General features: G+C 44.7%; 1 protein-coding gene across 1 annotated transcript in view; it reads right to left on the bottom strand.

Annotated features, from left to right (window-relative positions):
• Positions 1 to 12,218, bottom strand: part of KCNK10 (potassium two pore domain channel subfamily K member 10) — a 130,116-nt gene that overhangs the window by 7,389 nt on the left and 110,509 nt on the right. Inside the window, exon 8 of the mRNA XM_084826936.1 lies at positions 11,779 to 11,965. Coding sequence (XP_084683062.1) covers positions 11,779 to 11,965 — 187 coding nt within the window. The remainder of the gene's footprint in view (positions 1 to 11,778; positions 11,966 to 12,218) is intronic.

The raw sequence follows: 12,218 nt of genomic DNA, 5'->3' as shown, positions 1-12,218 counted from the left end.
AGGTGGAAGACAACAGAAGAAGCCAATGTGGCTTCACAAAAAGCTTAGGGATGACCTGAAAACAAAAAAGGACACATATAGGAAGTGGAAAGAAGGCCAAGTAACAAAGGAAGAGTACAGGCAGATAGCACAGAATTGCAGGGATGGCGTCAGGAAGGCTAAAGCTGAAAATGAGCTGAGGTTAGCAAGGGATGTTAAAAACAACAAAAAGGCTTTCTTCAGCTACGTGCATAGTAAAAGGCAGAGGAAAGAAATGGTGGTTCAGCTATTAAATAAGGATGGCAAAATGATAACTGATGACAAAGATAAGGCAGAGGTGCTCAATTCCTACTTTGGCTCAGTCTTCTCCCAAAAGAGGGTCTATGACCCCCCTGGCAAAGGCGAAGTACAGGCTGAAGGGGCAGGATTGCAGCTTGAGATCAACAGGCATATGGTCAAGGAACACCTAATTACTTGGAATGAGTTCAAATCTCCAGGGGCAGATGAACTGCATCCTAGAGTCATAAAGGAACTGGCAGAAGAACTCTCAGAACCACTCTCTATTCTCTTTGAGTAATCATGGAGGACGGGGGAAGTGCCAGATGATTGGAGGAGGGCTAACTTTGTCCCTATCTTCAAAATGGGTAAAAAGGAGGATCCTGGGAACTACAGACCAGTCAGCCTGACATCAATCCCTGGGAAAATTCTGGAGCAGATCATAAAGCAATCCATCTGGAAGCACCTTGACAACAATGCCGTGATTACTCGAAGCCAACATGGATTTGTCAAAAACAAGTCCTGCCAGACAAATCTGATCTCATTTTTTGATCAAGTAACCTCCCTTGTAGACTGTGGGAATGCTGTAGATATCATATACCTCGACTTCAGCAAAGCTTTCGACAAAGTGCCCCATGATATCCTGATGAGCAAACTAGCGAAAAGTGGGCTAGATGAAACAACGATCCGGTGGATCCACAGTTGGCTACAGAATTGGACTCAAAGAGTGCTTATCAATGGGACCTTCTCAAACTGGGGAGAGGTAATGAGTGGGGTACCGCAGGGCTCAGTCCTGGGGCCAGTGCTCTTCAACATTTGTATTAATGACTTGGAGGAGGAGGTGCAGGGAATGCTGATCAAATTTGCAGATGACACAAAATTGGGAGGGATAGCTAATACTTTGGAAGACAGAAACAAAATTCAAAGTGACCTGGATAGACTGGAGCGCTGGGCAGAAAACAACAGAATGGCATTTAATAGGGACAAATGCCAAGTTCTGCACCTAGGAAAAAGAAACCAAATGCACAGTTACAAGATGGGGGATATGTGGCTCAACCACACTACAAGCGAGAAGGATCTTGGAATTGTTGTCGATCACAAGCTGAATATGTGCCAACAATGTGATGTGGCTGCAAAAAAGGCAAATGCTATTTTGGGCTGCATTCATAGAAGCATCGCTTCCAAATCCCGGGAAGTACTAGTTCCCCTCTACTCAGCACTGGTTAGGCCTCATCTGGAGTACTGTGTCCAGTTCTGGGCACCACACTTTAAGAAGGATGCAGACAAACTGGGGAGGGTTCAGAGGAGGGCAACAAAGATGATCAGGGGACTGGAAACAAAGCCCTATGAAGAGAGACTGAAAGAACTGGGCATGTTTAGCCTTGAGAAGAGAAGACTGAGGGGAGATATGATAGCACTCTTCAAGTACTTGAAAGGTTGTCACAGAGAAGAAGGCCAGGATCTCTTCTTGATCATCCCAGAGTGCAGAACACGGAATAATGGGCTCAAGTTACAGGAAGCCAGATTCCGGCTGAACATCAGGAAAAACATCCTGACTGTAAGAGCAATACGACAATGGAACCAATTACCTGGGGAGGTGGTGGGCTCTCCCACACTGGAGGCCTTCAAGACAAGGCTGGACAGCCATTTGTCAGGGATGCTCTGACTTGGATTCCTGCATTGAGCAGGGGGTTGGACTCGATGGCCTTGTAGGCCCCTTCCAACCCTACTATTCTATGATTCTATTCTATGATTCTATATCTACTACTGTGGGCAAGAATCCCTTAGAAGAAATGGACTTTGTTGACTCATAGTCAATAAAAGGGTGGGAAAAGCAGTACTGGGGTACAATCTCAAAAATGACAGAATGATCTCAGTATGAATCCAAGGCAAACCATTCAACATCACAGTAATTCAAGTCTATGCCTCAACCACTGAGGCCGAAGAAGCTGAGGTTGATCGGTTCTATGAGGATCTACAACACCTTCTAGAACTAACACCAAAAAAAGATGTCCTCTTCATCATAGGGGATTGGAATGCTAAAGTAGGAAGTCAAGAAATCACTGGGATAACAGGCAAGCATGGCCTTGGTGTACAAAAAGAAGTGGGACAAAGGCTAATAGAGTTTTGCCAAGAGAACACGCTGATCATAGCAAACACTCTTTTCCAACAGCACAAGAGGTGACACATGGACATCACCAGATGGTCAATATCGAAATCAGATTGATTATGTCCTTTGCAGCCAAAGATGGAGAAGCTCTATACAGTCAGTCAAAACAAGACCTGGAGCTGACTGTGGCTCAGATCATGTGCTGCTTCTTGCAAAATTTTGGCTTAAATGGAAGAACATAGGGAAAACCACTAAATCGTTCAGGTATGACCTAAATCATATCCCTTATGAATATACAATGGAGGTGAGGAATAGATTTAAGGGATTAGACCTGATAGACAGAGTGCCTGAGGAACTATGGACGGAGGTCCGTAACATTGTTCAGGAGGCAGCAACTCAATCCATCCCAAAGAAAAAGAAATGCAAGAAAGCCAAGTGGCTGTCTGATGAGGCTTTACAAGTAGCTCACGAAAGAAGGGAAGCGAAAAGCAAAGGAGAAAGGGGAAGATACATCCAACTGAATGCAGATTTCCAGAGAATAGCAAGGAGGGACAAGAAGGCCTTCTGAAATGAACAATGCAAAGAAATCGAGGAAAACAACAGAATGGGAAAGACTAGAGATCTCTTCAAGAAAATCGGAGATTTCAAGGGAACGTTTTGTGCAAAGACAGGCATGATAAAGGACAAAGAAGGCAGGGACCTAACAGAAGCAGATGAGATTAAGAAGAGGTGGAAAGAATACACAGAAGAACTATACAGGAAAGATCTGAATGTCCCTGATAGCCATGATAGTGCGGTCACTGAACTTGAGCCGGATATCCTCGAGAGTGAAGTCAAGTGGGCCTTGGCAAGCATTAGTAACAACAAAGCTAGCGGAGATGACAGTATTCCAGCTGAGCTATTTAAGATCCTAAAAGATGCTGCTGTTAAAGTGCTGCACTCAATATGCCAACAAATTTGGAACACTCAACAATGGCCACAAGACTGGAAAAGGTCAGTTTACATTCCAATTCCAAAGAAGGGCAACGCCAAAGAGTGTTCAAACTACCGCACAATTGCGCTCATTTCACATGCCAGCAAGGTGATGCTCAAAATCCTACAAGCTAGGCTTCAGCAGTATGTGAACCAAGAACTACCAGAAGTACAAACTGGGATTCGAGTAGGCAGAAGAACTAGAGATTCAATCGCCAACATTCAACATTCACAAGCAAGAGAATTCCAGAAAAACATCTATTTCTGCTTCATTGATTATGCTAAAGCTTTTGATTGTGTCGATCACAACAAACTGTGGCATATTCTTAAAGAGATGGGAGTACCAGACCATCTTACCTGTCTCCTGAGTAACCTGTACGAGGGTCAAGAAGCAACAGTAAGAACCGGACATGGAACAACTGATTGGTTCCAAATTGGGAAAGGAGTACGACAAGGCTGCATTTTTCACCCTGCTTATTTAACTTATATGCAGAGTACATCATGAGAAACGCCGGGTTGGCGTTTCATATCTACTATTGTGGGCAAGAATCCCTTAGAAGAAATGGAGTAGCACTCATAGTCAACAAAAGGGTGGGAAAAGCAGTATTGGGGTACAATCTTAAAAATGATAGAATGATCTCAGTACGAATCCAAGGCAAACCATTCAACATCTCAGTAATTCAAGTCTATGCCCCAACCACTGAGGCCGAAGAAGCTGAGGTTGATCGGTTCTATGAAGACCTACAACACCTTCTAGAACTAACACCAAAAAAAGATGTCCTCTTCATCATAGGGGATTGGAATGCTAAAGTAGGAAGTCAAGAAATCACCGGGATAACAGGCAGGCATGGCCTTGGTGTACAAAATGAAGCAGGACAAAAGCTAATAGAGTTTTGCCAAGAGAACATGCTGATCATAGCAAACACTCTTTTCCAACAGCACAAGAGGCGACTCTACACATGGACGTCACCAGATGGTCAATATCGAAATCAGACTAATTATGTCCTTTGCAGCCAAAGATGGAGAAGCTCCATACAGTCAGTAAAAACAAGACCTGGAGCTGACTGTGGCTCAGATCATGAGCTGTTTCTTGCAAAATTTCAGCTTAAATTGAAGAACATAGGGAAAACCACTAAACCGTTCAGGTATGACCTAAATCATATCCCTTATGAATATACAGTGGAGGTGAGGAATAGATTTCAGGGATTAGACCTGATAGACAGAGTGCCTGAGGAACTATGGACGGAGGTCCGTAACATTGTTCAGGAGGCAGCAACTCAATCCATCCCAAAGAAAAAGAAATGCAAGAAAGCAAAGTGGCTGTCTGATGAGGCTTTACAAGTAGCTCACGAAAGAAGGGAAGCGAAAAGCAAGGGAGAAAGGGGAAGATATACCCAACTGAATGCAGAGTTCCAGAGAATAGCAAGGAGAGACAAGAAGGCCTTCTGAAATGAACAATGCAAAGAAATCGAGGAAAACAACAGAATGGGAAAGACTAGAGATCTCTTCAAGAAAATTGGAGATCTCAAGGGAACGTTTTGTGCAAAGACAGGCACGATAAAGGACAAAGAAGGCAGGGACCTAACAGAAGCAGATGAGATTAAGAAGAGGTGGCAAGAATACACAGAAGAACTATACAGGAAAGATCTGAATGTCCCTGATAGCCATGATAGTGCGGTCACTGAACTTGAGCCGGACATCCTCGAGAGTGAAGTCAAGTGGGCCTTAGGAAGCATTAGTAACAACAAAGCTAGCGGAGATGACAGTATTCCAGCCGAGCTATTTAAAATCCTAAAAGATGATGTTGTTAAAGTGCTGCATTCAATATGCCAACAAATCTGGAACACTCAACAGTGGCCACAAGACTGGAAAAGGTCAGTTTACATTCCAATTCCAAAGAAGGGCAATGCCATAGAGTGTTCAAACTACCGCACAATTGCGCTCATTTCACATGCCAGCAAGGTGATGCTCAAAATCCTACAAGCCAGGCTTCAGCAGTATGTGAACCGAGAACTACCGGAAGTACAAGCTGGGTTTAGAAGAGGCAGAGGAACTAGAGATCAAATCGCCAACATTCGCTGCATCATGGAGAAAGCAAGAGAATTCCAGAAAAACGTCTATTTCTGCTTCATTGACTACGCTAAAGCCTTTGATTGTGTGGATCACAACAAACTGTGGCAAATTCTTAAAGTGATGGGAGTACCAGACCACCTTACCTGTCTCCTGAGAAACCTGTACGAGGGTCAAGAAGCAACAGTCAGAACCAGACATGGAACAACCGATTGGTTCAAAATTGGGAAAGGAGTATGACAAGGCTGCATTTTTCACCCTGCTTATTTAACTTATATGCAGAGTACATCATGAGAAATGCCGGGTTGGATGAATCAGAGGTCGGAATTAAGATTGCTGGGAGAATTATCAACAACCTCCGATATGCAGACGATACCACCCTAATGGCAGAAAGCGAAGAGGATCTAAAGAGCCTCTTGTTGAGGGTGAAAGAGGAAAGTGCAAAAGCTGGTTTGAAACTCAACATTAAAAAAACTAAGATCATGGCATCTGGCCCCATCACTTCCTGGCATATAGAAGGGGAAGAAATGGAAGCAGTGACAGATTTTACTTTCTTGGGTTCCAAGATCACCGCAGATGGTGACTGAAGCCATGAAATTAAAAGACGCTTGCTCCTGGGGAGGAAAGCTATGGCAAACCTAGACAGCATAGTAAGAAGCAGAGACATCACCTTGCCGACAAAGGTCCGTCTAATCAAAGCTATGGTTTTCCCAGTAGTAATGTATGGCTGTGAGAGCTGGACTATAAGGAAGACTGAGCGCCGAAGAATTGATGCTTTCGAACTGTGGTGCTGGAGAAGACTCTTACGAGTCCCCTGGACTGCAAGGAGGTCAAATCAGTCCATCCTAAAGGAAATCAACCCTGAGTGCTCATTGGAAGGACAGATCCTGAAGCTGAAGCTCAAATATTTTGGCCACCTAATGCAAAGAGAAAACTCCCTGGAAAAGACCCTGATGCTGGGAAAGACTGAAGGCAAAAGGAGAAGGGGACGGCAGAGGATGAGATGGCTAGATAGCATCACGGATGCAATGAATATGAACTTGAGCACGCTCCGGGAGAGAGCGCAGGACAGGAAGGCCTGGCGTGCTATGGTCCATGGGGTCACGAAGAGTCGGACACGACTGAACGACTGAACAACAACAGACCAATATCAGTGGTTTTAGATCCAACCCGGTTTTCCAGTTTAATCCCTTTTTCACAATAGCCAACTGGTCTGAACTGGCTAGCTCTTTTGTCTTGGAAGTCCAAATCCATTGGGAAGATGGAACCATCCTGTAAATAAATTTTGGCCAGCTTGGCCACTTACATCAGAGATGGGGCTTTGTTCAACATTGGCCAAAACTACCATCTGTCTTAGGTAGCAGGCTGGCTTCCAGTGGTCTCAGATTCCCATAAATATGTGGGGCATCACTCTAGTTCCTTGTCACCTTTGGAACCATTCAAGTTAGATGACTAAAGATGCTCTGCAGCAGATTTTTTTTTGCAAGGGACTCCACACATGCTCTGAAATCCAAGACACTGCTTAAGCAGGTTAAAATGTAACCAAGTTAGATTTTTTTTTGCTTTTCATTTGAAAATCTGTGTGTGATTGAGTTGCCTGCCTTCCTCTTCTCTTTCCTGACTGTGTCAAGTAAACATTCTCCATATGCATTGATAGGTGGCTTTACCAGTTTAGAAATACATTTCTCTGGAATTTCTCATGAAAATCTTACCCATGTGCTAGACTTCATGGTTGTTAAGGCATTCTAAAGATATTTTCACAAGGTTTTGAAGTTCTGTGTTATCTGGGCTTTGGGAAAGTAAACTGAAAGCATCTTTCTTTTTTAGTATTTCTAGATCTGGCCTGGAAGGGAAGTCCCTTGTTAGTAGAGCTTAGAACTTCCACACACAATAGCTGGACATTTAACAGAGCAATCCTATGCATGTCTACTGAGAAGTAGGTCCCATTCAATTCAATGGGACTTACTCACAGGTAAGTGTATATGCTGTGAAATCTACCCAGAATTTGTTGGAATTACAGAGGAAGCACAAAGATAAATTGTACACGCCTTTTCCCTTTAAAGGGCTCCATCGAGGACATTTGTTAACCCAGTGTTAATATTAGTAGAAGTGAAGCCTGCCATTTTGGAAGAAGAACAGATAAGAAGGACATTTCCCAGTCTTTGTTGTTGTTCATCCTCCATTCAATGCACTCTTGGACAAACTCACTAAAATGAATGGCAGCAGTGATCAGCAGATTGCATGCACCCAAGAAGAGCCCATCTCTGGATCTAAGTGGGAGATTCTGGGAGTTCTAGTCCAACACATCTGGACTACATACCAGGTTGGGGAAGCCTGCATTATCACAAACAGGACACAGCCCTCCCCTGCCATTGCCTCCCCTTACCCACTGGTATATATCACTTGGTGTTCAGCTCAGAATCAACCATCTTCCCTTCATCACAGCCAAGGGAAAAAACACTGCTCCTGCCTCTCGTCAACCTCCCACCCAAAATGATACCTTTGCTTATTAGTAATTGACAGGCACAGATATTTATGGCTCGGTCTAGTAGTGTTCTCATCCCAGCAAGCACAGAGCATCCACACTGCACACACCTCATTAGTCTTTTGCATCACTGGGTCTCTATAATGGTGCGGTTGTAGAGCCAAAAATTCTATTAAGGATAGAGAACATAATTTGCAAGCTGGCTCTTAAAAAGCAGCTGCCCATTTGGTGTGAAATATGTATTTCCATTTTGTAAATACTGTGGAGCGGTTGTTTGGACTGAGAGCTGTTATTTATACTTGTTATCTTTCTTCCACTTAAAAAAAAACAATTTATGTTGTCCTTTGGAAGGTGGTTATTATTAGAAAATATAATGCGTGAAATAGGAAAGCTGCATTCACTTGTGTGCATCATTTAGATGCTGTTGATTGCTGGTAGAGGATATCACACAGTACTATTTAGGTGATTGATGTGGTGAAATTGAGGTTGCTCATTCATTTCTTAGGCATTTTGCAAAGCTCCCTTTCCTTTCCAGATCAAACTACCCCCTTCCATCACTAACTCCTGCACCTCTTCTTTCCGCTGCAGAATAGCGGGGGTGGGGGGACCTGTAAATTACTCCCTTTCCCCTTCAGGCTTGAGTCCAACAGAAACAGCTGAGGTGTGCGTGCGCAATACGGACGGGTGAGAAATTTACTCAATCAAGGTTTTTTACCCAATGTACACCTCCTGAGCCTGTAAGCGAACTGAGACGGAAATCGGCATTATTCCAAGCTTTGCAATGCAGCTTGGGAAAAATGCACACAAAAATGCATATTAGGGGGAAGTGCACTGAGAAATGTGTTTATGTGAGAAAAACGTGTACAAGACTGCATTGTGGCACTGTAAAGTACTGGGCGGGGGCAGGAATGAGTACATTTAAAAGGTGAGCACAAATGCACACAGTAGGAAAAATGCACACACAAAAATACAAACTTCCATATGGGATTTTTAGAAGAAGAAGGAAGGAAGGAAGGAAGGAAGGAAGGAAGGAAGGAAGGAAGGAAGGAAAAGAGAGAAAGAGAGAAAGAGAGAAAATCACAAGCATATGTGGGAGTGGGACAGAACAAGCTTGACTTTAAAACTCCAACTATCTGGCAAGACCAAGATTGACAAATCCATCCATCCCTAATGTGCAGTACTTTTAAAATTTTAAAATCCTGCCAATCAGCCATTTGGGCAGGAAAAGAGAAGAAGCATGGGGAGGCTAAATTCAACCCTTCTTCCTCCTCCCGAACAGTTGATTGGTGGGATTTTAGCTTCTGTAATAGCTCTGTATGAACAGCTCCAGCTGTTAGATCAGCTGCAGAAAGGCTCTGGGAGACTCAAACCAGCAGGGCCCAGGTGCCGGTGCCTTATTGCCTGACAACACTGAGGCAACTTACAGGCTGCAGAAGTCTGTCCTGACCTTTCCCATGCTACAGCATCACCATTATAATAGCCAGAAAGGGTACTGCAGGCAGCTCATCAAATTAGCCAGAGGAAGTGACTTGAGAATCCAGTGGAGGACCTGTCTGGTAGTCTGTAACCATTGCTCCAGGCTTGTGCAGCCTTGCCTTATCTCAGGGGTGTTGTGCTTCAGGTCCGAGGGCCAAATCTGGCCTGCCTGGGGCCCCAATTCAGCCTTCCGGGGGTTCCCCAAGGAGCCAGGCTTCTTCTCCACATCACCAGTTGGTTCCCGCTTTTCCCCCATGACCACCTATCATTTTGGTGATTTCTCAGCTTTTGCCCTTTTTCCCCATCCAAAAAGGTTGAAATGCCTCTCCTGAGGCTTCATTACTGCCAGTAAGAGCCTTATGCTAAAATATGCTCTTTTTTTGTATTTTGGCCTCACACCCTTTTGCCTTTTATCTTTGGTTCCACCCTCTTTTGCCCCACTCACCACCAGAACATGGCCCCTGAGAGCTTCTCCACAATTTAATTTGGCCAACTGGCTGAAAGACGTTCAACACTCCTGCCTTCTCTGGTATCTGACCACCAGCCCATCCACAACCACAGCTCCCTCTTCTAGCCCACCTATCTGTCATGACTCTCCTGATTCCTCCTCAGAGGAATCGCTTGGACCTTCAGAAACAAATGTCCCCAGGAACAGGTTGCCTCTGAGGACCCTGAACATGAGAACATAGGAACCTAAGAAGATCCATGCTGGATCAGACCAAGGGTCTGTCCAGTCCAGCATTCTGTTCATACAGTGGCCAACAGCTGTCTAAAGCTAAAAGAGTTCAGAGAGAGTGAGAATGGTTGCACACAATAAGCAGCATCCAAGCTGACAGTCCATGAGAACCTAAGAACATAAGAAGAGCCATGCTGGATCAGACCAAGGGTCCATCTAGTCCGGCATTTAGTTCACACAGTGGCCAACCTGCTTTCCACAGGAAACCCACAAGCAGGACTTGAGTGCAACAGCACCCTCCCACCCATGTTCCCCAGCAACGGGTGCACAGAGACATACTGGAGACAGCACTTAGCCATCAGGACTAGTAGCCATTGATAGCCTTCTCCTCCAGGAATTTGTCCAACCCCCTTTTAAAGCCATCCAAATTGGTGGCCATCACTACATCTTGTGTAGTGTAACTATGCACTGTGTGAAGAAGTCCTTCCTTTTATCTGTCCTGAATCTCCCACCAATCAGCTTCATGGGATGACCTTGGGTTCTAGTATTTTGAGAGAGGGAGAAAAATGTCTCCACTTTCTCCACGCCCTGGCCCTACACAAGATGGTCCTGGCCCTTCAGGGCTGATGCCTTCAGATGTGCCTCCTCAAGATGCGAAAAGCTCAGCTTCTGCGCCAGAGAAGGATGCCAGGAAGCCCCCTACCCCCCAAGAGTGTCATCGCCTCAAGAGGCAGGCTAATAGGGCTCCCTTAGGAAGAAATGCTCAGCTGCCAAAGAGGACTCCTCAGGAGGAAAGGACTCATTGGAAGCAAGGCCTGTAATGTGATGCACCTGAGCCCTGGGTGGGGCTCTGGTAGCTCTAGCTATATCAGCTCTCCCTTGTAATTTAAGAGCTGCTAGAAGCAATGCCTGATTTTCAGCTCTGGTTTTTAATATCCTGTTTTCTCCTGGACCTTGCCATGCGGTTGGACTGCTGTGTTACTGACCCCTGGACTTCTACCTGACTCTGCATGTTTTTACTCGATTGATCTCCTGGCTTTTGACTTTGGCTGTGCCTCAGACATTGCTTTGGAAAAAACCCTACAAGCCTGGTAAAACTGTGCTTGACCATTTGCCTACTAAACTGACTACTCTGTTGTATACAGAGTAGTCAATTTAGCAGGCAAAGGGGAGGGGCTGTGGCTCAGAGGCAGAGCATCTGCTTTGCATACAGAAGATCCCAGGTTCAATCCCTGCCATTTCCAGGTAGGGCAGGAAATATTCCTGCCTGAAACTCTGGAGGGCCATTGCTGCCAGTCAGTGTTGACAGTACTGGGCTAGATGGACCCATGGTCTGATCTCAGTATAAGGCAGCTTCCTATGTTCATAAATATATTTGCTTAGCAAAGAGACAGGACTCAGTTTAGAGCAGGATGCTGTCTTCCATCTACCTGTGTCAGAACTGGACCCACCTGTTGCCTGTCTTGGAGCTTGGCCAAGCTCTGACACCTGTACACTGCAACCATCTACAAACACAGCTCCTGGGTCAGCTGAGAATATGGCAGCGTAAGCCTGCTTTCAAGCTCCTATTGCCCTTAGCTGGGTTGTGTTAGTTATACTCGGCAATGAAAAACATATTCTGCCAAGTACATTTATTTTGAAATATATCATTAGCACTGTAGAATTCAAGAAGGTATCCACTTTCTTCTCCCTCCGAAATGTACCAACAGGCATTTACTTAGTTGAACATCTCACCTGCCACAAAATCCCCAAAGCCAACCGTGGTCAGAGTGACGACTACAAAGTAAAAGGAGTCCAGAGCTGACCATTCTTCAATATATTTGAAACTGACTGCTGGAATGGTGACAAAAACGATGCAGCCGGCCAGGATGAAGAGAATGGTTGAGATCACCCGGATCTTTGTCTGACTCACTTGTTTCTTCTGCAAAAGAAAATGAGAGGGAATAAACACTGTCTGTACTTTTTGCATTTCAGTTTCTGCGGACACCACATCTTACATTTCCCACCCCCTATCAGAATGCGTATGTAAATCTATCAATTTGAGGTTAACACTTCATGCATCGGATAACGTGGACAGTGTCCACAAAAGCTTACGACAGAATAAATTTGTTAGTCTTTACGGTACCATAAGACTCTTGGTTATTTCTGCTGCAACAGACTAACACGGCTACCTT

The sequence above is a fragment of the Heloderma suspectum genome, chromosome 1 (genome assembly GCF_057233095.1).
Source record: "Heloderma suspectum isolate Gila_16-S chromosome 1, 16-S_ref, whole genome shotgun sequence".
Classification (NCBI taxonomy): Eukaryota; Metazoa; Chordata; class Lepidosauria; order Squamata; family Helodermatidae; genus Heloderma; species Heloderma suspectum.
This window is presented reverse-complemented; position numbering and strand designations above follow the sequence as displayed.